Here is a 25,812-nt window from a genome sequence, read left to right on the forward strand (position 1 = left end):
GTGGCTCATTTACTTGAACTTATCACAGTCCACAGATTCATATGTTTAGTAGCCACTTTGCTATAAATTATTACAAAGGTATTTACTGTTTCATTGGCCCTTCATTACTTATGTGTTCATTAACAAAATGACAGCCTAGTCTTAGGATAAAACCTCTGCTCTTTTTATAGCTTAAAAACATGAAGCTGGACATTGTCACCACCATTCAAGATTCAAGTTACGCCTAACACTTCTTTCCTACTGCAGTTCTCCAAACCAAGCTTCTCTTAATTCACCTCACCTGCTGACCTTGAAAATTCTTCATACCATACTAATAATAAAAGGGCTCTGTGTCACTATACTTCTCAGCTAAAACATGTCCATTTTCCAGCAAACTATGAACAACATTAATGTTTTGAAAAAGTTATTATCAGTGTCTCTATGGCATGCCTCCTACTGTCTCAGGTTATAGTTTGTCTTTGCTATTTTTTACCTAGCTGTGAAGTTGGGATGCAAAAGAAGTTGATATCTTCAAAATACAGGCCACCCTGTCCAAAAATGTTAGTGAAGTCCTAAGCTACTTTATATGCTAGCAACAGTGATTTTTGTCATAAGGAAGTGGAAACTGGTACCAACTGTCTTTCAAGAGGTTTGGTAGGAAGATGGGAGAGTGAGATGGCATGGAAACTTGAGATGGTGGTTCATGGAAAGACAGTTGCCATCTGTTTGCTCTCTGGAAGGTTCCTTCTCAGCTTCTTTTCTCTGTTTTTGACTTCCTACCTTCTTTTCCCTCCTTGGACATTTCTATGTTAATTATAATTAAGGAAAAATAGTAGTATATGTGCTATTTATTACAAATTTTGACTTTATTTTCCTTAAACAAAATATCAGACATATATACCATACTGGTGGACAGGAGTCAAATTGTTCACTTCTTGACTAAAGTTACTGCTTTTCAGTGAATATCCTTGTATCTTATCCTCATATCAAACTCCTTTGAGTTTATCACTTTCCTTTTTATTTGAACTTGTGGTTTGCTTAGATTTGTTTTATAGTTCAGGATGGCTAGCAGCAAGGCTGTTTAAAAATATAACTTTACGGAAACTCTTCTGGGTACTAAACCTCCCTGGATGTTCTCTTTTTATGTTAAAATTGACAAGCTCTATATTAAGTTTTGTCCTTAAATTATATTTTTTAGGTTTCTCCGAGTATGGTTGGGTCTGAAAATATGCATTCTTTTCTTCTGTCTTAACCCATTCCATACATCAAATCAGTTTGTTTCTGTGAACTGTTTCCTGATTCCATTGTCCTCGTACACAGTGATGAACAAAAGTCGTTCTCCCTGTGAGCCTGTACCATATTATCATTAGATTATCTTCCTGTGGGTAAATCACTAGCATCCTTATGATCCAGAGAAGTCTCAGAATTATCTTTCTGCTTTCTGCTTTCTTCTGCTTCCATTTTCCATGATTGCCCATGCCTCTGTCATTCATGTGCACCACCTACACATTCCTGGATTGTATAAAATACATATGAATGATGGCAAATGGGCTGTAAAGAATACCTGTAATATTAGTGTATATCATCCACATGATATATTGTCTTTGTATCTGTTAAATTTATTTTCTTTCCCTTTTCATTCACTTCCCCGCTACCCCAAAATACAAATAAGAAGTGTTTTCTGTTTCCATTTCACACCACTACCACCCAATTCAGAATATTTGTTATTGGTTATTTAGAAGGATGACTTGGTGTAGTCCTCAAAAATCATTTGTAAACCTTTATGTTACCAGTAATAATAGCAACAACTGTCATTTCTTGAACTCTTTATTTATGCCATCCAGTGTTTTAAGAGCTTTGCTTATTCATGCAACAATATTGTTGAAAATCAGTCACATGTTGAGCACCATTCTAGGCATATAGAATATATCTCTGAATGAAAACAAAGAACCCTGCTGCCGTGGAGGTTACATTATAGTGGGAGTACCAGACAGTAAATAAGCCTGAACAATAATGTTTTAGAAGGTGAGCAGTAATATGGAAAAAAGAGTAGGTTTGATAGAACTAGGTCAAAGATTAACAAAGGAGAAGACTTGAACATCATACGACAGCTAGACCTAACAGACATATATAGAAGGCTCCATACAACAATAGCATCATATACACTCTTCTCAGGTATACATGGGACAGTCTCCAGAACACACAGTATGCTGGAACATTTCACAAAAAGAATTGAAATGATTGAAATTACGTTTTCTGACCACAGTGGAATGAAAGTAAAAATTAACCCCGGGAGAAAATTCAGAAAACTCAAAAGTAAGTGGAAATTAAACAACACACTCTAAATAACCAGTGAGTCAAAGAAGAAATCAGTAGGGAAATATGAAAATACTTTGAGATGAGCAAAATGAAAATATAGCATGCTGAAATTTATAGGTACAGCTAAAGCATGACTTAGAGGGAAGTTTATAGGTATAAATTCTTACATTAAAAAAGAAGAAAGATACCAAATCAATAACCTAACCTGTCTTGAGACACTGTTAGCAGAACAAACGAAACCTAAAAAAGTAAAAGAAAGGAAATAATAAAGATTAGAGAGGGGATTAATGAAATGAAATTAATTAAATAAATAATAGGAAAATAATGGAGAAAAACCATTAAAGCCAAAAGCTAATTCTTTGAAAAGAAACAAACTTGAGAAACATTTAACTAGACCGACCAAGAAAGAAAGAAAACAAATTCAGAAGTGAAATAGGGATCATTACTACCAACCTCACAAAAATAGGAAGGATTAAAAAGGAATCCTATGAATAATTGTATGCTGATAAGTTAGACAGCCTACATGAAATGGGCAGTTACTGGAAAAACACAAACTACTGAACCTGACTTAAGAAATAGACAATGTAAATAGACCTATAACTAGTATACAGATTGAATTTAGTAAGCAAAAAAGTACTAGACCCAGATGGCTTTACTACCAAATTCTTCCAAATGTTTAAATAATTAATACCAGTTTTTCATAAGCTTGCTCATAACATTAGAAGAGGAGGGAACACTTCCCAATAAGAAAGCCAGTATTACCCTAAAGTCAAAACTAGACAGACATATCACACAGACAAGAAAATCCAAAACTGCAGACCACTCTCTCTATCACATGTAGGCACAGAAATCCTTAACAAAATGCTAACAGACTGAATCCATGTAAGAATTATATACTGTAATCAACTGGTGTTTTGCCCCAGGAATGCAGGGTTGGTTTAACATCCAAAAATCCAGTTGATGGAATTAATATACCTCAACAGTAGGACAAGGACAAAGAAAAATCCACAGGATCATCTCAGTAGATGTAGAAAGAACATTTGACAAAATTCAGGACCTTTTCGTGATAACAGCCAACAAACTCAGAAGGGAACTTAAAAACTTGATAAAAGACATTAAAAAAAAAACAACTTTGCAACCAGCATTATGCTTAATGATAAAAGACTGAGTGCTTTCCCCCTAAGATAGGGAATAAGACAAGGATGTCCACTCTCACCATTTCTATTCGACAATGTAGTGGAGGTTCTAGCCAGGGCAGTTTGGGATACAGAGACTATAGATGTAGGGAGGAGTGTGGTAGCTAAAAGGATACGAGGTTTATATTTGAGGTGGTGAAAATGTCCTCAAATTGATGACGGCTACAAATATTTGTGAACATGAAAACCATTTAATGGTATACTTTAGACAGGAGCACAGATAGTTGCCTCTGGCAGGAAGACAGGGCACGTGGGTGCAGATCCTGGTAGGTGGGTAGATGCAGCAGGAGCAGCTTAGAGAGCTTCTAATTTTTAAAATCCTCACTTCAACCCTGTGAGTTAGGCACTATTATTATCCCCATTTACACATGAGGAAACAGGAGTTATGTAAGGTGATTGTCAGTTTCACATAGGACTGTCATCAAAGTGTAGAAAGCAACCTGCTTTGGGGAGGTCAGTGCTGTTGTTGCCATTTCTGATGGTGACTGAAAAATCCCAAGTCTCTTTTCTTTATCTGAGCAAACTAAGATCCAATTTGAGACTTCTGCCCATTCCCTATTCCCCTCGCCCTGCCATCCTCCACAAAAAAAAGTCTTGACAAGTATTTTTCTATTTTTAAATCAATCTTTTCTTCCTAGAATATCCTCAGAATAGGGTGTAAAGCTATCTAATGCTATCAGGCCCACCTGAAAGTCATCCTCAAAGTGCTGTCCTTGTGAAGATCAGTTTCCTAGGAGAAACAAAATGTCTATGTCATCCTTGCCTTCATGATATTTAGGAATCTAAAGTAAAATCTTCTGTTTATTACAGACTACAATCTGTACTGCCATTACTGGCTGTGGTGTGCTCTAGTCACTACATCTGCAGTTTCTGCTGAGGGAGTCCCAGCCCTAATGGAGGCTTCTGTCAGATACATTTCTAAGGAAAATCTCACTGGTTTTTCAGTAAATCTAGGGAAGGGAGCTAAGCACAAGTTGGATGAGAAAAGATGCAAGGTGACATTTCTTGTGAATCAGGTTGCTTATTTCACAAGTTGGGGGAGGGTATAATTGTTTAGAAACATGGAGTATTTTTTTTATGAAGCATTGTAAATGTTAAATATATTTATATTAATATTGTCTGTAGGTCCTTTCCAGTCTCAGAAAAAGAACTTATTCCACAAAATTGTCAGCAAATATAAGCACAAAAAGGAGAAGCCTAATGTTCCGGAAAAAGGTATTGGTGCCTTCCATGCTCCATTAAGACTTCTCAGCCACCTCCATTGTGGATTCATCTTTGAGTGACGCTTCACCGCACCGTCTTCGCCTTTACCTCCCCTCTGCTTGCTTCAATGTCATCAGCTCTGACGCAAGCACATTCATTATTTCTAGACTCTGCAGCTAATTGCACAGAGGGATCTTTTTCCACTTCTGTACTCAAATCCCTTATTTGTCTCTAGTTTCAGAGTTCCATATGAATCCTAAAACGGCTTTTTTTATTTGTATTTGGTACATTTTTAAATTTAGTCTTCATGAGCTCTTCTCCACTTATTTTCTTTGACTGTTCTCGTTTTTTCTCATGTTTGGCAGCCGTCAAAGCAGGACCACGTTTCCTGCTTCCTGAAATCTTCCCAGTTTGATATTCATATGAAAGTCCCACGGTTTCTATACTTTCTCTGACACTTGAGGATCCTTGTCAAGGGGGATTCCACTCCTACGTCGTAACCCGTCTCTCTCTCTTTTTTTCTATCTGTATACTGAGCTTGTCGGGCTCTTCCCACCTCCTTCAGTCACATAACCGTTATTTCCAGAGGGCACGAGAGACACAGGCACTCTACCCTCCCTTTGCTCTGAGCATCGGTGTCATTGTCATGGTCTGGATGGGCCCTTGAACCTCTTCAGGGCTCATCTAAAGATTTCCCTCTGTTCTCTCACACAGAAGATAAACTTCCCCATCTGGTTCAGTGCAACCACATGTCCTGGAAGTCAGTCTTTCTCTGGCATCTCCTGCATGTTAGTGTTGTGACTGCCATGAGCCTACCCATCCGATGCCCATTGCATCCTACTTGCATGGCCAGATGTGGAGTCCCTCGTGTTTATGGAATGAGGCTTTAAATGCAGCTGTCTTCCCTGTGTAGACATACATGCCTGAGTGTTCCTGTGTGCAACCTTTTACTTAATTTGGGTTTTATTTTCACCTGCATTCAGCCTCTTAGTTTTGTTTTGTATGTTGGTATTTATTCTCTGCTTTCAGTGGAGAAATATCTCTCTTTAGGTAAAATGTCAGCTTTTATCTTTATCTTTTAACCAATCTCTAGGTTAATCTCGATTAAAGTCATAGAAATTATCCAACAGTGTTTTTATAAAATGCAGATTTGTTTACTTTTAATGCATTTCTGATATGGCCTAATTAGTTGGCAAATGTGGTTTTGAGAATTAAATAGTTGAAGTAAAATTCTGTTTCATTTGTGTTATAATGCTTTTTTATTGAGGTGGTTTTGTGGATTGTCTTATTTTTATAGTTTATATGTCTATACTAGGAGTAGAGACTCACTTTCCTTTTCTGTTACTGCTTTTAGGAAGTGGGGATAAATGGTCAAGCAAGCAACTCTTCTTGGACGCCATTCACCCTACAGAAGGTAAAAGAAGCAACATTCATTGTATCGTTTCAGGTAGACTATGCTGGAAATGCCATAATTTTTGTAGATTTAAAAAGATACCAGTTTGTACAGAATTAAGCAACAGCATTAGACCTGTTATTTTTAAATTTTGAGTTATTTTTAATTTTCAAATCAAAATTGATAGTTTTTTTGCTTTTTTAAGTTTTTTAAGTTGTTAAAATATGATAACACTTTTACCAGAGACTTGGAAAAAACAGAACAAAATTATATATAGTTCCACTAGGTATTACAATTATTTTTTAAGTAGATAAATTAAGACTTAGTTGGAGTTTCAATATCAAACTCTCAAAAATTAATTGAATAAATAGATAGAAAAGTAGGATATATTACATCTGAAAAGCTATTCAAAAGTGACAAAATTTTTATCTTACTAATGGTCAGGCTGTGCGTCATGTGGAGTTTAATTTGTGATAGGGGGAGTTTTAACCACAGTCACCAGAAATTAGAGGGGATTTTTGTTTTAATTTGGCTGCCTTGGGTTTTTAGTTGTGGCATGCGGTGGTGTGCGGGTTTAGTTGCTCCACGGCATGTGGGATCTTAGTTCCCTAACCAGGGATTGAACCTGTGTCCCTTGTATTGCAAGGCAGATTCTTAACCACTGGGCCACCAGGGAAGTCCCAAATTAGAGGTTTCAAAACTGGAAATATTCAGTATTGCAGCTCACGTTGCAAGAGGATGCGCTTGGGAAGTCAAATGGAGCGGCACGGGGCTCTCCTGGATGTGGGAGCCCTGCCGAAGTGATTCCTGACCTGGTCTTCCTCCCCAACCCACTGCCCAGTTCCTCCTGATTGTGATCAAAGGGAATGTCCCTGAGGCTTCTGGTAGCCAAAGAAAAGCCCCATATTGACTGGTAAATGTTAGAAGCACAGATTTTATTTCAAATTTCCCACAGTCATATTTATTTGTGACTTTATATAATTCCTCTTAAGTATTGAACTATAGGTAAATGAAGATTTTGCGGTGGGTAAAGAGCCATACATCCATTCTTCCCACTGATGCTCTTTTCCATTTAGATATTTTTAAAAACCTGAACATTTTTCCAACGTGTCATGAGGAGTCACTTCATTTGAAAACTAGGAGAGATTTTCGTGATCATCCTTTTGATATACCCCTTTGGTTTATTTACTTATGGCTACAAAGGGGAACTTGATGAACAAGTCCGTGTGTCTTGATTCCCAAAGGAATCAAGGAATATACTCTCATTCCTTTCTTGAAAGAGAAAAAATTAAGATACACATGTGACCTAAGTCGTTTCTAAAAAAGCACTCATGTTTTAAAGATATTTGTCAAAAATATGCAAATTTGAGTTCATCATCAACGTGAACTTTTGTTGTTTGGTTGGCACAGTTCACATGAACTGCATGTCTGCTCTTATGTCATTTTGCTTTTAGAGAAAATGCCAGCAATATGTCTCCTTTCTGACTTATTACCTCACATTCACAGCCTCTATAGGGTATCATTTCTGCACTTTGCTGGCAAACAAAATATGAATTGTTGTGCCACTCTCAGTGTTAAACCCTAACATCCCTAAATTGATATACCTTCACACTTGTGTATTTTAAGAATATGTTCTGCACAGATTTGATAAATGTAAGGCACTGATGAACTATCAGAGGAATCTGAAAGAGGCATTTAAGACAATATTACTCTTTTCTTGAAATGATGCTATTCTAAATATTTTAATTTTAAAACAGTGAAAACCCTGCCTCATCTATAAGGAGGTATCACAGCATGTGCAGGGTGGTAAAAGAGCGAGTAAGTAGGAATTAGGGGACCTGATTCCTAATCTCAGACCTGCCACTAATGCGTGGTCTCCGGTAGGACAGACCCTTTAACCGCATAGAATTCACTCTCCACATTTGTTCTCTATTGTAGGATATGTGTGTTTAGGGGTGGGATAAATGAGAAGGCACAGTAATACATGAACTGTACATTTCATCTCTCCTCTAACACTTTGATGATTTTGTTACTGTAATGCCTTTAGTGAATGGTATAATGCTGAAAATACCGTTTTCTGAAGCCCTAAATTTCCGCCATTTGGAGGGCAGAAATGTAAATTAATTTTGAATCTTCTAGGCAGTCAGAAGGGTGTAGCTGGAAATATTATCTTTGATATTTAATTATATTTATTATTAATGTGTATGGAGTGAAACTTTGGAGAACAGGCACTGAAAATTGCATATCTTTTAGCGTAGAGTACAAATTCATTTTATATAGCCAGACGAAAAGGAATCAGTTTGAGCCCTAGGAATTAACCAGTAATCTAAAGTGACTTTTTGTTATTTTTATACCATCTCCTCCATTTTATTGTTCAGGTGGTGACTATGTGATAGGTGTCCATGTCATTCCTTGTTAAAACTTTATCTTGGAGATTATTGTGAGGTCAGAAAAAGGAAACCATATTCAGGACAGAGTAGCATGTGTAGGCTATCCTGGGCAAAGGCCAGGCAGACTTTAGAAGTTTGAAATATTGATTCCACTGAGGCTACATAGGCAGCTGTTAGCTGCTTCTGACTCTGTTAAAGTGGATGACTTCAAGTTCACTATCCTTTACCTACACCATCCTGAGTATAATTGACTGTGAGGTTTCTCCCCTAAAATATCAGAAGTTTTCAGGGGTTTAGTAGTCACATCTGAGGTTGAAGTGCTAAGCTTATAATTTATAAGCATTTTCCCCGTGCTTTTAAAATTCAAAATTGCTGAACCTCTTCTTAAACTTGCAAATCATTAAAAAAAAAAAAAAATTGTCTGTAGGCTAGAATTCAAGGTAAAATTTTCAGAAAAACCAAGATGACTTCCCTCTGCCACTGTGTTTATCTTTCCACCAAGTTACAGTGTCATAAGTTCATGCTTAAGCTAGAGGTTTCTAATTGTAATAATATTGAGGGGGATGATTACTACTTAATATTGTTTTATGTTTCCAGAGGGTTTTCACATTTACTTTTTGTATAAATGAATCTTAACAGCAGCTCCAGTCAATTTAAGGAGACCTTATCAGCTTCAAATACCTGATAAGGAATTGAAGCCTGGCCAATGTAAATAGGAAGGGAAGAAACCAACACCAAAGCACAGTGACCACTACATTTTAGATTTTTCAGGCATATCTGGGTAGCCCTCATTTGCTGGAATTATAAATACTATGTTTTATAAGAAAAAAAAAAAGAAATCTCAGACTAGGTATCTCCATAAAATTAGTTTCTTTACAATATATAAATGTAATTACAGGGAAGAAAAGTCTAGTTTACAGTTCGATTTTTGAAATATCCACAAGTCAGGCTAATTTGATCTCTCTTCGTAAGTTCAGAGTAGTCGCTTTCTAACTTTAGCAGAGTCCCCCAGGGTCTTAGATAAGGCTCATTCATTTGACTCCTGTGTTCCATTTAGCCTTTGACTGCATTTTCAGCTCATGGGAGAGTAACGCATGGCCGTGAGAGTCCAGACTTGGCTATAATAATTTCAGTGCAATTGTGACTCCTGTAACTGGCCTGTGAATTAGTGACTTTGGAGCTTTTAATGGCCTCCTGGGGTAACAGTACAAGTGCTATGCTCCTTCACCAAAAAACTCACTCTACATTTTGGGAGCAGAGTTTGGAAAACAAGACAGTCTCTTATTGCCACATTCCTAATGTTACTCCAGGAATCAGCTCACATTATCACTCTCACATGATATGCTCAAAGTATATTATGATTATTGTGGAGTATAAAAAGCAGCTCTGTGGACTTGTTTTGCAGTGCTTGGGTAGGTTTGTGTGTTCAGTTACAAGCCAAAAGAGAAAATGACTAATTTGTTTTTAGGGGACAAAACCTTCCTTTTCTCACATTTCCAGTAGTTTAGCGCAGGGGTTGGGGGAGGGGCAGGGGAAAGGTGCAACCTTGCTGTCTCAGTACACATCTTTGGGCTGTTCCCCTAAGCTTTTTTCATTTCCTGTTTCTCACCACTGTTGACCTGAAACTAACAGACTGCCAGTTATTTCTCCAGCAAAGATGAGTATATTCTGGATCAGCAGGGAATTTAACTTTGGGGTGTAACACCATAGTGTGCAAGCCCCCATATGTCAAAGGAAGGAGAGCTGTATAGAGGGGGAAAGAAACTGGGATTGGGAGGGCTATGGTAAATCAAGTGTGTGGCGTTTCATTGTGTGAGTCCCTGCCAGGAAAGAAGAAAGGTCTTTCTTCCTGTTGGGCTCTACTATCATCGCAAGGCTTGAGAGCTCCCCCTTCTGGTCTCCTGACTGTTTAATTGAGGTTTCTGTTGATTAATTTTCTTGTACCACTAAGCCTTTGTTTTGATTCTTGCAGGTTGGTGGGGAGGACACTGTATGTAAATCTAGATAAATTGTGTCCCGGGAGACCACAATCTCTACATGTGTTCAGGGTTCCTGCCTGAGATCCTTTAACCAGCTAGTTGGAGAGGATGATAGAAGTTTCTCTTTGTTTATGTTGCTGGACTCTGATCTGCTGTTTCTGTCCCAGGCAGCTGTAGTTGACTCTTGAACAGAGTCATTTCAACCCCCACTTCACCCCCTCAGTCAAAAATTCATGTGTAACTTTACAGCTAGCCCTCCAGGCCCTCTGTATAAGCAGTTTTGCATCTGCAGATTAAACCAGCCGTGGACTACGCAGTACTGTAGTATGTATTTATGTAAAAATATCCACTTATAAGAGGACCTGTGTCCTTATATTTCAAACTGTGTTGTTCAAAGTTCAGCTGTACGTCTTTGACTTAGCCTTACCTGCTTTCCCCAATTCTTCTGTGTTAGGAGAGGGTTCTCCCTGAGCACTGACCCTGAAGACCATCATCGGTGTAGGCCACCAGATAAGACAAGATGTTCTAGGGGTCACCCATGGGTCAGAGCATGGGACAGACTCACTCTGCCCTTTTCCTCTTAACTATAGGAAGATCACATCACATGCCTTTTTTTTATATTGAAGGTTTTTCTTTAAAAAAAAAAAAAAACTTCTAATTTGCCTGTGTTGGGTCTTAACTGGCCTGTGAGCTCTTCATTGCGGCCCTTGGGCCTCTCAGGTTGCAGCACATGGACTTAGTTGCCCTGTGGCCTGTAGGATCTAGTTCCCCGACCAGGGATAGAACCCACATCTCTTGCATTAGAGGGCAGATTTGGAACCATTGGACCACCAGGGAAGTCCCAGATGCCTTTTTCCAATGTGGATGATCTATAGGCCCTGTGATTACTTTTCGATCTGACAGTGGTTTAGAGAAGGCAGCATCTGGAGAGATGGCATTGCCTCCTTTACAGTGACTTATGAGAACTTCTAGGGCATTTTCCTTTTTTTCATCTTTCACTTGCCTACAGCCTGATTCATTCCTTCACTATTTCCCAATCCTTGTGACCCCATGATATACTGGTATCTGTTGGCCACCTGCCTTTGACCCCGCAGCTCCTTGGCTGCTGGTGTCTGAGCATCCCCTGGTCCCATTGCCTTTAAGGCTTGATTCACCTCCCATTTGCAAACCCTTTGCACCCATACCCTTGGCTTCTTCTGAAAACATATAGGAAAATGAGTAACCACTGAAAAGAAGTGAAAATATCTGAAGTCTCACTGAAAACAAAAAGCTGACAGTCAAGGGAGCCCCACAGTCAGGGCTCTCCCACAGCCTTGAGACACTGGGGCTGACTGGAGAAAACACTACCAGGACCTTGAGTCTAGACCTGAAATGAAAAGAATTTTCAGGCTGGATGGCTTCTTTAGAGGTAGTCTCATCCAGCTCCATCTTTACATGAGGAAACTGAGACCCTGGTCCCACAGTTAGTAAATTAAAAAGTCAAGAATAGAATCTTCTGTGACTGTGGTATTTCCATTAGCCCCGTATTGTTGCCATAGAAACCAGGTCATCTTTCCCAACCCTCTTAGCCCTTTTCTGGTGTCCATGCCTTTTCTCTGACCTTTTTGATTCTTTTCGTATACAAGCAGTAATTTGGATTTAATACACCCTTCATCTTTGGAGTCCTGCTACACCCTTATCTCCACAAGTTCTAGATTTTTCTGGGAAGAGGAAGAAAAGAGAGCAGAGGTTAATGCTTTGTCTGGTAGGTCCAACTGTAATGCAGTGATCATACCAGAGAGAGATCACAAGTTTCCCCTTGTAGTCAGAAGGGACAACTGATCACAAGTTTCCCCTTGTAGTCAGAAGGGACAACTGATCACAAACTTCCCCTTGTAGTCAGAAGGGACAACTGATCGCAAGTTTCCCCTTGTAGTCAGAAGGGACAACTGATCGCAAGTTTCCCCTGGTAGTCAGAAGAGACAACTGATCGCAAGTTTCCCCTTGTAGTCAGGAGAGACAACTGATCGCAAGTTTCCCCTTGTAGTCAGAAGGGGCAACTGATCACAAGTTTCCCCTTGTAGTCAGAAGGGACAACTGATCACAAGTTTCCCTTGTAGTCAGAAGGGACAACTGATCACAAATTTCCCCTTGTAGTCAGAAGGGACAACTGATTGGCCTAGATAAGAAACTATACTTTTGAAGCTTATGAATATCCAATGAGGTTATTAGAACTCAGATTTTGGCTTCTTTGTATAGGAGGCTTGAATTTCAGGGCTAATGCAGAGTCATGAAACAGCTTTGGAGTGTTTCTAACCAAATTATCTTTTTATTTTGCTGGTAGCTTTCATTGAAGTTTAAACTTAAAAAAAAAATTTTTTTTAATGCATATATACCACCACTGGCCTATGTGAAGCAAACTGCAAAGTATTCATATTCCATGACTGACCTGGTCAGATCTATAATTTAAAAGGAGCCTTCTCCCTAATTTTAATTACTTGCTTGAAAAGATGTTTGGGAGCATTGCCAAATAGTTTTTGTTTGTTTGTTTGTTTTCAAGTAACTGTTACCTTAAGCCTGTCCACACACAGCCTTCTATTATGCAATAATATAGTAAGACCAAGCCACAAACCATAATATGATTTCTGCTTTACATCCTTTCTCTTGATGTGATTGAAATGATATCCCACTTGTTTGGAATAGGAAGCCTGGTTTCAAATACTTAAGGGCAAAATTGTTACTGATTTGTAGCCTCCTTTCTCAAGGCTACACCTAAACCCATTAGGGAGCTACATTAAAATTTTTAAATGAAACCTGTAGAAGTATTTATATCAATAAGTGCATTTTTCACACCCTGAGTTATTTCTTCTGCTGTGTTCCTTTTATTTTACCTTGTCTTCCTGCATTACATATACTGTGTTATTTCCAATGTCTGCCTTCTTATCCACCTTTTGATAAGCACCTCCAGGTGCCCTCCAAGTTGATTTCCTGACCCCTACTCCCCTTCTCTTTGTCAAAAACAGTTTCTAGACCAGTCTTAAGAGATTGGACAGTTAAAAATGGAAAGATGCCTCTTTCTCCTGTCCCATTCTTAGTTCAGTGGGATAAAAACAGTCCCAATCAGGAAACCTGACTACAAAGAAATACTCCTAAATGCTTATTGTACTCATATCTGCATCTTCCTGTCTTAATTTAAATTAAGGGGGGAGGGAGAAGGACAGACTCCTAAGGAAATAAATATGAAGAGACACAGCGTTCCTGACCCATTTGAACTGAGAGCAAGGTCTTTGGTGGCAAATGTGTTCCTTACTCTTGACACAGTGACTAATAAGATACAAGCGTGTGCTATTAAGTGATCTGCTGGTATTACAATTAGAATTAGAAAACCTGAAACTAACATTTCAGGGAGTTCCACTGACATGTACTTTATTAAATTATCTCCCTAAAGCACATTATCTTGTCCTTGAATTCTGCCAATGGGAGAGTTTTGTTATGAGCCAGCTTCATCAGTGTTTGCCAGATCCTTCTATTATGCACTCAGTATGCATAAAAGAAGATCAGGTCTCACAGACAATTTCTTTTCTCATCAGTCCAACCTGGAGGTTGAAAACAAATGTAAGTGTAAATTTAAGAAGCACGTACTTAAACTCAGTATCCTCAGAAGGAAAGAAACTTCTTTTATCTACCTCTTGAGACTAGCTGGTCAAAAGGATCTCAAATAGGGATCCTGGTCATGTGTGCAACTTGTCTGTTGGGACACAGTTTATTCATATTTACACACACTTATCTACCCTGCAACCTGCAAGATCCAAACACTTAGAACATGTTATTCCACTAGCCTCTTAATACAGTATTCTGTTGGGGTACAGAGGGTATTCTATTCTGTACTTAATATTTAAAGAAATATTTGTTTAAAATTATGGTCAATATTTCTTTTTTCCCTCAGTACTTTGAAAACTTTTAAGTTCTCATTCATGTAGGTCGGACATTTAGAAGTGTTTCCTTCTACAAGTAATGCTTGTGTTTTTGTGTGTAACTGTATATGGTTTGTCCTGTTGCAGCCATATTTTCAGAAGACAAAAACACCACAGAGCCTGCTTATAAGGTTAAAAATGCCCTATCCATTCCCAACACTCCAGAGCCAACAACAACTCAAGAACCCTTGGTGGGCAGCCAAAAGAGAAAAGCAAGGAAAACCAAGATCACACACCTTGTCAGGACAGCAGATGGCCGGGTGTCACCAGCAGGAGGTACTTTGGGTAAGAAAAGGAAGTGCTTAGACAGAAAGGACCAGAGCAAGCAAGGGACCATCGTGGCCTCAGTGGCCAGAAAATGACTCTAAGCCGACTGTGGGTCCTCTCCGAAAAGTAGGTCTGCTCTGTGGGTTCCCTCTCTGGGTCTCCTTGAGAACTGGTTTCCTGCAGACTTCTAAACATACATGCTTTGGTCTCTGTGTTAAAATCATAGGTCTTTTCCCAAGAGCACATCCAGAGTTCCTAGGAAGAAAAGGTAGCTTTTAGTACTGTTAGCTGCCTTGTCTTTCTCAGCTTGCACAACCACAGATTCTTATGTAAATTCCCAAAGATCTGAGACTTTTAAAAGTACTGGATGAATCTTAGTCCCTGGTTCACTATTTAAGCCATTACAAGCCGGATCATCAGGTGTGTAAACCCCTGAATTAAGAAAGCAATTATCCCGCACATCCTGTACAGCTGTTTCAGACCCTGAAAGGAGCCTGAGAATGCTTCTCGATTTCTTGGTTCTCTAGGCTACTTGGTAACCAGATATTAACTTACAGTGAATTTCTCCATTTTCATTTGCGGCCTGTGATCTGTTCGCTGTGTGGCGGCCTCTGGGAATTGCTTGGAGGGACCCAGGCTAAGGAATGTTGTCGAGAGTGACACTGCGCATCCCCTCACATCTTGGGGTGCTCCACCAGCAGAGCATCATTGGCGTTGGCCATTGCCTTTCTGCCTTTCAGTGCCTCCAGCATCTCATTGTCAGCCCTAAAGCATCTCATTCTATCAGCCCTCAAGAAGGTGTTCCCTCCCCTCCCCCAGTCCAGTTTCCAGAAAAAGTCAAAGGCCCATAAGGACTTCTATAAATAGGAAAAAAAATTTAAGTGAATGTTCTTTGAGGGTGATATTTATAAATATCTGATTTAGGTTAATCTAGTTGGTGGACTCATTGTATGGTAAGATAGAAATTAGAAGTCACTTAGTGGATTTTATGCACTTGTGTTTTGCATATGTAGACTGTTAAACCTTAAAGCATGTTAAAGACCCCAATTCTACTGTTATATAGGAAGTGAAGCTCACAGAGGTTGAAGTTTGTTTCAGAATATATTGAACTACTAAGTGTAGGGTAAGGACTAGAATCTAGTTTTCCTGATAATTAGCCTAGCAGGCTCTGCTCTCCTTCTTTATCTGGATTCTGTTCTGTCATTTTCATATTGTATAAATTGTTATAGCTTCTGTTTTGCTTGTAGGAAGAGTGAAAGGTTTTAGAAAACGTTCCCTTTTATGTGGAAAAACATATAGCACTGTCGTGTTCTAATATATGACATTTACAGCCTTTATCAGTTACTTTCTATAGGTAAGCCGTTTTTGGAAAAATGAGGAAGATTCCTCCCCCTCCTCCTCATCTGTAAGGGCTGGATAATGAAGTGCAATCATTTCCAGCCCATGTATTAGTGTAGCATTTTGGCCACCTCTTCACAAATACCAGAAGGCCCTTTGTCTCCCTTGCAGAAGGTAACATGACAGTGTAGGATCTCACTGGGCTTGATTAATCTCACTGGGATTAGTTTAGGCCATTCTAAGTATTGGTAACTCAGCGTAGGAATGCCCAACATGCATAGTAGGCGTGCTGTGGCATCATCAGAGTATTTGGTCAGTTGAGTTTTGCAGGACCATTTTACAGCATCCCCTGGCCCCTCTGTGGAAGTCCCTTGGGTTTTACTCTGACCAAGGCCCATTTTTCGCCTCTCTCTCCAAGACTGACCTATTCTTTGACCTTGGATAAAACACAGCTCCTCTGCTCAGCTTCAGGGCATAGTGCTGCTCGTGGTTGTGGCTGAGCTCAATAAAAGAGTTTTATTCCCGTGAAAGAAGAGATTCTGTAACAGCCTTACTATTCCATGGATGACAGAAGTGAGCAGGAAAGCATATTAGCTCATTTCACATTGTCTGGCACTGAGTTTTCCGTGTCCCTTCTCCGGAGAAAACAGAGCAGTCCTCTCTCATGATGAATTTCCCTTCCTCTGCAGATGACAAACCAAGGGAACAGCTGCAGAGGAGTCTCCCTAAGGTGATTGAGACAGGCTGCAGTGACGAATGCTCGCACAACAGGGAGGCCGCGGAGACGCGGAGCAGCACCCCAGAGATGCCGGCCGTGTCCGCCTTCTTCAGCCTCGCCGCACTGGCCGAAGTGGCCGCCATGGAAAACGTGCACAGGTTAGCAGTGGGAAGCCTCACTGCCCTGGGGCCTGGGGTCCCGTTCAGCTTCACCCCCTTTCACAGAACATGGGTGGAGACCGTGACATGCAAACCCAGCTCATCCCCTCTGATGTGATTGGTGATACTTTCCACGATGATTGGGGTTCAGGAGACTATTGTTTACCACGTGTTACTATTTAGCTGTGCAGGAAAATAGAAGGGAGTACACCGCCAAGAATTTTACTTTGAATATAGTTTATTCTGTGACTAAGTGTCATTTCTGAAGAGTCCTGAGAAAGCAGAGAGAAGCCGTATTATCTAATCATTGGAGTTTTAGAGGCAAGTCTCAGACCTGGGTTTGAGTGCAGCATCTGTCATCTGTAAACTGTAAGGAAGACCTTGAGCAAGAGCATTCACTTCTCTGTCCTCTGTTTTTCTTCTGTTCAATGGCTGTAAGTGGTTCTCCTTTCATAGAAATGTACTATAGAATAAATCCAGTGTCCCAGGCCTAGCATATGGCAACACCCCCACTGAGGATGGCGTCGGTGGTTCCAGCGGAAGAGAACTGTGTAGTTTGGGAAAAAGAGCATCTCACCATCTGACTCATGGGAGGCACAAGGCCTGGATTTATCTTAAGCAACCTGTGTTTATTAGTCATTTATTTTTCTGGGCCTCAGTTTTCTCATCTTCCATTTAGCATAACGATATCCCCAAAGAATCACACAGTTGTAAGGAATCAGACGAGATCAGATGTGAAAGCCTTTTGAACTCAGTAAAGCCCCATGGAAAGTTATTAAGTTCTAAGTATATAACTGAGTGTTCTGCTATTTAGTGGGACATTTGGGAAGGTAAGAAAGTCTTTTGTAAATTCAAGTATTTCATATTTTTATTCAAAATGGATTATCTGCAGATGACTTTCCTTTCTTAGGTTTTCAGTCTTCATCCCAAAAGTGCTTGAAATCCAGCCCAACTTCTTTACCCGCCCACAATGGTCAGGCACCATTCTCTTTCATCTTTCACATCCTGGTTTAGGAAATGAAAGTCACTCATTTGTGTCCAACTCTTTGCAACCCCATACAGTCCACGGAAGTCTCCAGGCCAGAATACTGGAGTGGGTAACCTTTCCCTTCTCCAGGAGATCTTCCCAAACCAGGGATCGAACTCAGGTCTCCCGCATTGCAGGCGGATTCTTTACCAGCTGAGCCACCAGGGAAGCCCAAGAATACTGGAATGGGCAGCCTATCCCTTCTCCAGGGGATCTCCCCAGCCCAGGAATCAAACTGGGGTCTCCTGCATTGCAGGTGGATTCTGCAGGTTTAGGAGGCCCTGATGAAAGTTTTCTTTGTGTCTTGCTCTTTACCTATCATATTAGTTCTAGTGCTTCCTCACAAATAGCCTCTAGACATTTCCAAGAAGTCAAATTCCTTTTCATGTGTACACTGCAAGTGCCTAATAGCAAGTGAATGGTGACAGGCATTGTTAAAATCTGCTCAGGTCTCTGAGGGGGATAACACACAGACACGTCTCTGCTTGCGGCGTTTCACAGTCGAGCACAGAGGACAAACTCATAATGCATGCACAAAGAATTAAATATGTGCCTGAGTGTTATTAAGTGCCCTCATAAATTGTGGAAATAAGAGGTCATATAAGAATTCAGTGGGCGGGGGGTCATAATTCAGAGCTCAGAAAGAGCTACCACACAGTCACCCTTGCTGGTGCCGCGACAGGTCACACATCTGCACTGTTGACCTGCACACCCCCACCTCTGCCCCCGTGGCTTGCAGTGCAGCGGAAAGCGGCAGCCTGTCCACCCTAACCTCTGCCTCCCTCGCTGCCCTGCGTTCATGTGCAATTGCCTACTCCCATCCACGTAAGCCCACTTCTTGCCTTTGCACATCTTCCTCCCCAGTGAACTGCTGCTCCTCCTTCAGTGACTGTCTGTCCTTTGTCCTCTTGTCTCAGTCTTCCTTCTGAAGTCCTGCACAATCTCTGTACACACCCCTCTTAGACCATTTGCCCCTCGGGGCTGTAGTTACTGTTTGATGTCTGTTTCCTTTCCAGTGCACTTTGAAAGCAAAGCACCGGTTTTATTCTCCATGTACACAACTTCCTTAGTCCCTGTTAACATCAGGAATGAGGGGACGAATAGGCAAATGAATGAGTGACTACCTAAGTTATCTAAGAGGCATAGGAAAAAATGATTTGAGTAGAAGTTCTTTTTTGTTTAACACATCCCATTGGAAAGAATAATATTGCTTATTAGAGTTTTCACTATCAACATAACAAATGGTTAGTGTTCTCAACATCCAGAAAGACAGCTCCTCATGGGGAATGTTAATTGTAACTCTAGCCCTTACCTGGTAAAGCAGAGTCACCAGCCTTCTCTCCGTGGACAGGCTTAATGTAATTGTACCTGGGTTGCACATTAATTAATTATTGCTTCGGCATCACCTAGTTCATAATTTAGAAGGTGGTCCACAGAGTTAGGGGTAAATATATATTACTTGCATTCTTGTCACAAGAAATCTTAATATTGGGTTCAGAAATCCAACATAGAAAAACAGTTTTATAAACCACAGGAAGGAAGAAATTGAAATTAACCTTTGTTGAGAGCCTATTTATTTACTAAAAATTTTATAAGAACAGAAGCTCATTAAATTTATTCTTAAAATCAGGTCTGCCAGGTACATCTTTTTTAGTTACATTTTAATGACGGTACAGGCAGTTAATTAACTTGCCAAGAGCACACAGCTAAACCAAGTCAGGATCTGAATCCAAGTCTTTGAACCCCTGTGTCTTAGCGTTTGCTCGGGAGTGCTGCAAGCGTCCGTCCTGTCCTAGAGAGCCCTGAGGACGGTCAGTTGACCTACCCCTGGGACCTGGAGCCACCACTTGGTGGCAGCCACATTATACCTCTCCTTGTGTTCAGTAGTAAAGAACCCGCCTGCCCATGCAGGAGATGGAGGAGATGTGGGTTTGATCCCTGGCTCAGGAAGATCCCCTGGAGTAGGAAATGGCAACCCACTCCAGTATTCTTGCCTGGAATATTCCATGGACAGAGGAGCCTGGGAGTCTACAGTCCATTGGGTCACAAAGAATCGGACACGACTGAGCGACTGAGCGTACACGTGCACACACAAGCTGGGCTATCAACCCTACTCTTCTCTCCCCCTTGATGTCTCTTTTTTTTTACTGTACTCTTCATTTTTCACTTTTCTTTCTTTGTATGTTTCCTTTTCCAATGCTTATTAAAATATTTTTGGCTTTTGTAATATTGTTACATATTCAATCTTAAAAGTAAAAAATACCATTTTAATTTCATCTTTCTTGAACAAAGAGTTGAACATATTGAACAGTTGGTTCTTAAGCATCCCCACATGAATGAACCAATTAATCCAGAGGTTTGATTTTTTGTTTTTCTAAAAAATTCCTATATCTTAAGCTAAGTGATCATTGGATTCTGAAATCCCAAAATGTTGCATTTATAGATATTTATATTAATTTTCTTTTTTGTGCATCAAGAGAAAGAAACTTGGATATAGTTATGGAGAGACACAGTTTGAATTTTAAAATTGCTCCCCTTATTTCGCATAATCTAAAGATACTGTATTGAAGTGGTCGATCCAGTGAAGACATTGCTGCATGCCCCCGTATTTTCAGCAGCGCATGTGCCTGTTAGGAAATGTCACAGGTGTGCCTGATCCTGTGTTTTTAGAATGAGAGGCTCTGTAGACTCTACCAAGAAATGTTCTTATAACCATGAAGCAAGTGGCATTTTTCTTCCTACTCATTAAAAAAAAAAAGAAAAATAAACTATTTGATGTAGATCCAGTCCAAATGATAAGAATTTCCATGAATTTTTAAAGTCTCGTCTAGAGTTCTTTCTCCATATGTGTAGATTTTGGCTCAAGATGACTGAATTTTCTCACACATTGAAATTCCGAGTTGGTCTTCCCCTTCTTCCCTGTACACTCTCCCTCCGTATGCCTTTGAGACTTCTCTTTCATCAGGAGAGCTTCACTGTTTTGTTTTCATTCATTTTTTCGGTCACAGCTCACTTCTCTCTGCAGAGGCCGACCCTTTTATTGGCCTTAAATTTTGAAATTGGGCCTATTATTGTATATCAAGAAATGAGTCTGAAGGTTATCAGTATAGGATAGCCTCCCCCTTAGTCAAGTCAAGGAAAGGAATGTGTCCTTTTTTAATATAAGAAGATCCAAAAGAATATTGCCATCCTGAAACCATCACCCTTGACTGAAAGTTTTCTACTTCTTAGGTAATTTCCCCAAATTTGTTGGTACCTCAGGTTTTGTCTCTACATAGCAGAGGTGCTTGTTTGAGGGCAGAGAGTGTTGTTGAGTTGTGTGAGAGGAATTGAGATAAGAAACCCTTAAGAAAGAAAAATAAAGATGCTTTAAAGCAGTTTTAATTAAAAGGCATAAGTAATATGGCAGTAGCATCTGTTAAACAAGATATATTGGAAAGCTTTTGTTGGTCATTCATCATCCTCTCTTATTTCTAATAACATACTCTCAATAAGTGATTTCTCTCTTTTCCTCTTGTTTTACAGAGGTCAGAGGTCAACTCCACTCACTCATGATGGACAGCCAAAAGAAATGCCACAGGCTCCTGTACTTATTTCCTGCGCTGACCAGTGAAGCGCCCTTTAATTGTAAAACATTGTGCTTTACCTACTACCCTAGCCTTGTCTTTACCGAGGGATGCTAGTGAGTCCATGTGGTGGAAAATACAGACTGCAAACAAGTGCTTGTTGCCCTCCATGGCCCAGATTCACTTGAAGCAGAAGTTGGCACCCTGGGCCAGTTTTGTTCTCTCAGAACCCAGAATCTTTGAGGGTGATGTGATCTGTCTGATACTGAGCGGAAACGGGATGATGTAGAGCTTTGCTTTCTATTGAAGGCTTTTGATGGTAACAGGTGGTAACTTGGTAAAAGGCTGCCTTTACTGTAGCTCATCCAGCATCTCTTTTACCAACCAGAGAGTGTGAAACTAGTTTCATATATTACCTAGTTATTCTTTCAAAACAAAAAAAAAAACAACAAAAAAAGCAAAAACTGACGCACTGCACTAGTTATTATTAGATATTCCTAGTCTTTTTTGTACATGGAGATTTAAGTTCTAAGATGGTTTATATAATAGGTTATACCTACATTTATATTGTAGAATAATATTAAAATGCCTGTTCAAAGACCCCCAAGCAGCACGGGCAGGCAGATGTACCATTGTTAGCGGTGTATGCTCGGCCTCGTGGTCCCTATATTCTGCACTTTTATATTTGCCACCAGAGTGGTAGTTTGCTGGCAAAAAGAGAAAGAGAGGAAAAAAAAATTACAATTCTTGCAAGCTGAATTTTTTGTTTTTCTTAGCCTTGAGTGACCAAGAAGAATTTGCTTGGGGCAAATTGTGGCAAATATTTTCCCAGACAGGGGAAAAGTCCTGCAGATTACAAATGTTTTCATGCCTTGAGGATTCTTTTTAGTTTTTACACAGGGGTCTGAGTAACAAATGGATCATTCATACAGACAAACAAAAAAAAAAACTATTATTCAGAAGTGACCTTAGTATTACTTCACTATTCTGAACACATTGAAGACACTCACCTCATGTGGACTTTGAGCTACAGACCTTTTACATCCATCCCAGACAGACTGGACGGGTAGCAATTGCTATGCACAGCCTAATTGGCACAGCAGGTTTTTAGAGCCATTTTGAGTTCTTGTGATTACGGAGGTATTGAGTAAATGGTGAGGGAGATGTGCCTGATCACAGTGGGACTCGCAGTCATAGGTCCACCTGCAAGTTTCCTGTTTCTTTTTTGTGTTTTGTTGCTTTTGAACAGAAAACCAACCATACATATGCCAGTGCCAAGTGGATTAACTGGCTTAGAACATTCAACATATTGACTCCACCGCCTGACGTTCACAGTGTCTTGTTTCTTAGCAACAGATGCAAAGTGATAAATCAAAATTAGTCGGCGGCTACACATTTTACAGGGTATTTGTTCCATAGCACAAAGTATTTCCCCACTCTTGCATCACAGCACAAACTACCAAATTTTAATTATTGGATTCCAGCAATAATTTTTATTGGTTTTCAAACTGGCGGAATTTTGATAGTGTTAGTTCGAGTTTGAAGCTTTTGAATTAGCTCTCTAAATGGTGACAGTTTACAAGGTTTTATCTAGCTTTCTTATTTATACTTGACTGAATTGTAATGAAGATTTTTTTTTTTCTAATCGTAATTTGACCTAATAGCCATACAAAAAGATGACTCTATTAGTACTGACTAGGTTTAGCTTTTCACGGTTGTAGATACTACTTCAGTTTCGGTGCTGGAAAATATGTACACCATACTAACAGAATTGAAAAAGGATAGAGAGAATGGGGGTTTTTCTTTAAAGCAGTTAAAGAGGGCAGCAGGACTTCGGAATGGTGTCCTCAAAAATGCATATTCCTTGTGAACTTGGAGGAAGATGAAGTAGTAAGTAAGGTTAATCAGAGATTAAAAACTTAACCCCATTCACATAGAAATAAATCAGGTGAACAGCCCCAGATTTTAGCATAAGGTTTTTACTATGATGCTGTTTTATTAATATTTTCTAAATTTCAAAACACAGAGTAAATGTTTAAAAATTGCTGGGTCCTAGTGTTGGTGGCTGTTGGAGTCTTTGGACCACTTGCTAGCAGTGATTTAAAAATTACTAGCTAAAATCCAAAAAAATTAAAAATCAACAAAAATTTTTTTGGTGCAGAACATGCACCTTGACAATGGTACTAACTTATTATTCTCTAGAACACGTTAGAATAGATCTATTTTTGCCGGAGCCCCCTCCTTCCTTCCAGTCCTCCGATTACATTTCACTAGAGTTCCTTAAGAGATTGCTGTATATTCATGGGACCTTTTTTTAAAAAGAAGCGAAACAAAAGATTACTTTTTTCTATGTGATTAATATATCTTACTTGATCTGCTTTTCCTAAACCTCAGTGGCTTTTCCCTTAGGCAGGGGTGGGGGTGGAGGGCAACCTACTGGATATGACTGTTTTCAGATACTTAAAAAAAAAAAACTTTTTGTAGAAATGCTTAATTTTTAAGCGGTTAGGCACTGAGAGTAGCAGAAATCCTGCAAAGCTTTATAGTCCTCTAGACACTCGCCTTGTTGTTTCTCTGAGCAAAGTCTTGATTTCAATAATAGTGCTTTTCTCATGCCCTGAATCCACTGGAGAGGGGTGTTGGTGTTTTCAGGTAATAACATTTGTTAGCACAAGTATTTCAGACCAACATGTAGTAACTCCTCCCCCCCCCCATTTATCATTTTCATTTCACTTCTTGCATTCTTTTTTATTTTGGAAAATCATATTGCTATGGTGTGTACCTTAATCTGCCAGCAAACACCATCTACACTAACATTTGTCCCACAAGCATCCTTGAGAAAAAGTTGTTGCACCTTATGTATGTCTCAAGCAAACCAAAATATGCTCTTCTGCTTTGTTTTATTCTAAATTGTTGTATCATATCTTTCTGAAACCATTCTGAATCTAGTTGAAATTATCAATATTTATGCTTTTAACCTTAATTTCTGGATTCAAACCTGTATATAAATCTTTTGAAAAACAAAAAAAAAAATTGTCCTAGCCCTTCTCTGTGATGCTGGAAGTGGATGCTCAGTCTCAGATGGAGACGCAGTACTGTTCCAGTTTTCCTTAGCCTTTTATTTATTTAGTTATTCTGGGTATTTTCCTATGTAATTTTGAAGTATGTAGAGTATATAATAGTAACTGCAGCTACAGATCTAAGAAGCTGGGTGAAAGAAAGGAAATACTGTAAGACATCCTTTTTAAGTTTTTATTTGTTTGGATAACTATACTGAGATAAGGAAAAAGAGAAATGTCCTACAGCCACATTGAAGATACAGGTTCTTAACCCCAAATTAGGTTCGTTCCCAGATTTTAGATCAAAAATGCTAATTAATTAAAGCCCCCCTTTTTATAAAGGATATGTCATACTCTCGTTATCCTGACAGTCTTTTCCCCTCAAGTATTGGGAATAAATTTATTTAATTCCATCAGATGAGCTTTCTACCAATGCCCCCTCAAACCCATGTTGAACTCATCCCCATGTTATCACTGATGTTCTAGTTTCTGCCTTTAAAACTGCTGCAGAGGAAAAAAGTGATGGAACACTATGAACAAAAAGGAGCATTTGAACTAGTCTGGTTATTCAGAATCCAACTTGTTTGATCCCCGTCATTCTCTTATCAAGTCAGATGCTACCCTGACTGAGTCCTAGAAAATTTTGTTTGCACTCTGTAGTCTTCGGCTCATCATATGGAAATGTTCGCACCTATGTAAAATCTCAAGCAAATTGTAAATCGATAACAGCGCTAGGAGTAAGCTGAAAACCGAATGCCATGTTTTGTTTATACAGTGCGGGGTGAAGGCTAGGGCTGTCAAGGAAGTCTGTTCCAAGCTTGGCGTTTGGCATTCATGTGAAGCAGTGGGACCCTGCTGCCTGCTCACTACTGTATGAATCCTCTGTGTTCTGAAGACCAGCAGCTGGAGGCCATACAGCAAAGGGGAAACAGCGCCACTTCACCGGGGAAAAGGAATTCAAGCAAGGCCTGGAGTCATCATTTGTAAAGGGAGTCAGGGTGTGAGCAGTGCTGTGAGGAGGCTCCCCTTTGATTGCAGTGCTCCACAGAGCCCTCAGATAAGGCCAACCCTAATGGGCTACCTCGGCTTTAACAGTGAATTTCAGTAAGTCCTGTTTCCAAAGTTTGTCTTTTTTTTGCTTCTACCTTCAGTGCCACTATTTTCCACTGCAGTGTTTAGACTCACAAACCACCTTCTCCAGAGAGAACAATGTATTGCTGAAAATGGGCAGCAGAAGCCAATGCTTTTACGACATTTGACCTACAAA

General features: G+C 39.7%; 1 protein-coding gene across 1 annotated transcript in view; it reads left to right on the top strand.

Moving 5' to 3' along the window:
- Positions 1-22,008, top strand: part of BBX (BBX high mobility group box domain containing) — a 155,690-nt gene extending 133,682 nt beyond the window's left edge. The window contains exons 12-15 of the mRNA XM_068979246.1: positions 6,052-6,111; positions 14,500-14,697; positions 16,707-16,893; positions 21,446-22,008. Of these exons, the coding sequence (XP_068835347.1) occupies positions 6,052-6,111; positions 14,500-14,697; positions 16,707-16,893; positions 21,446-21,533 (533 nt within the window). The 3' untranslated portion in view covers positions 21,534-22,008. The remainder of the gene's footprint in view (positions 1-6,051; positions 6,112-14,499; positions 14,698-16,706; positions 16,894-21,445) is intronic.
- Positions 22,009-25,812: the final 3,804 nt, after the last annotated feature.

The sequence above is a fragment of the Capricornis sumatraensis genome, chromosome 1, assembly GCF_032405125.1.
Source record: "Capricornis sumatraensis isolate serow.1 chromosome 1, serow.2, whole genome shotgun sequence".
Lineage (NCBI taxonomy): Eukaryota > Metazoa > Chordata > Mammalia > Artiodactyla > Bovidae > Capricornis > Capricornis sumatraensis.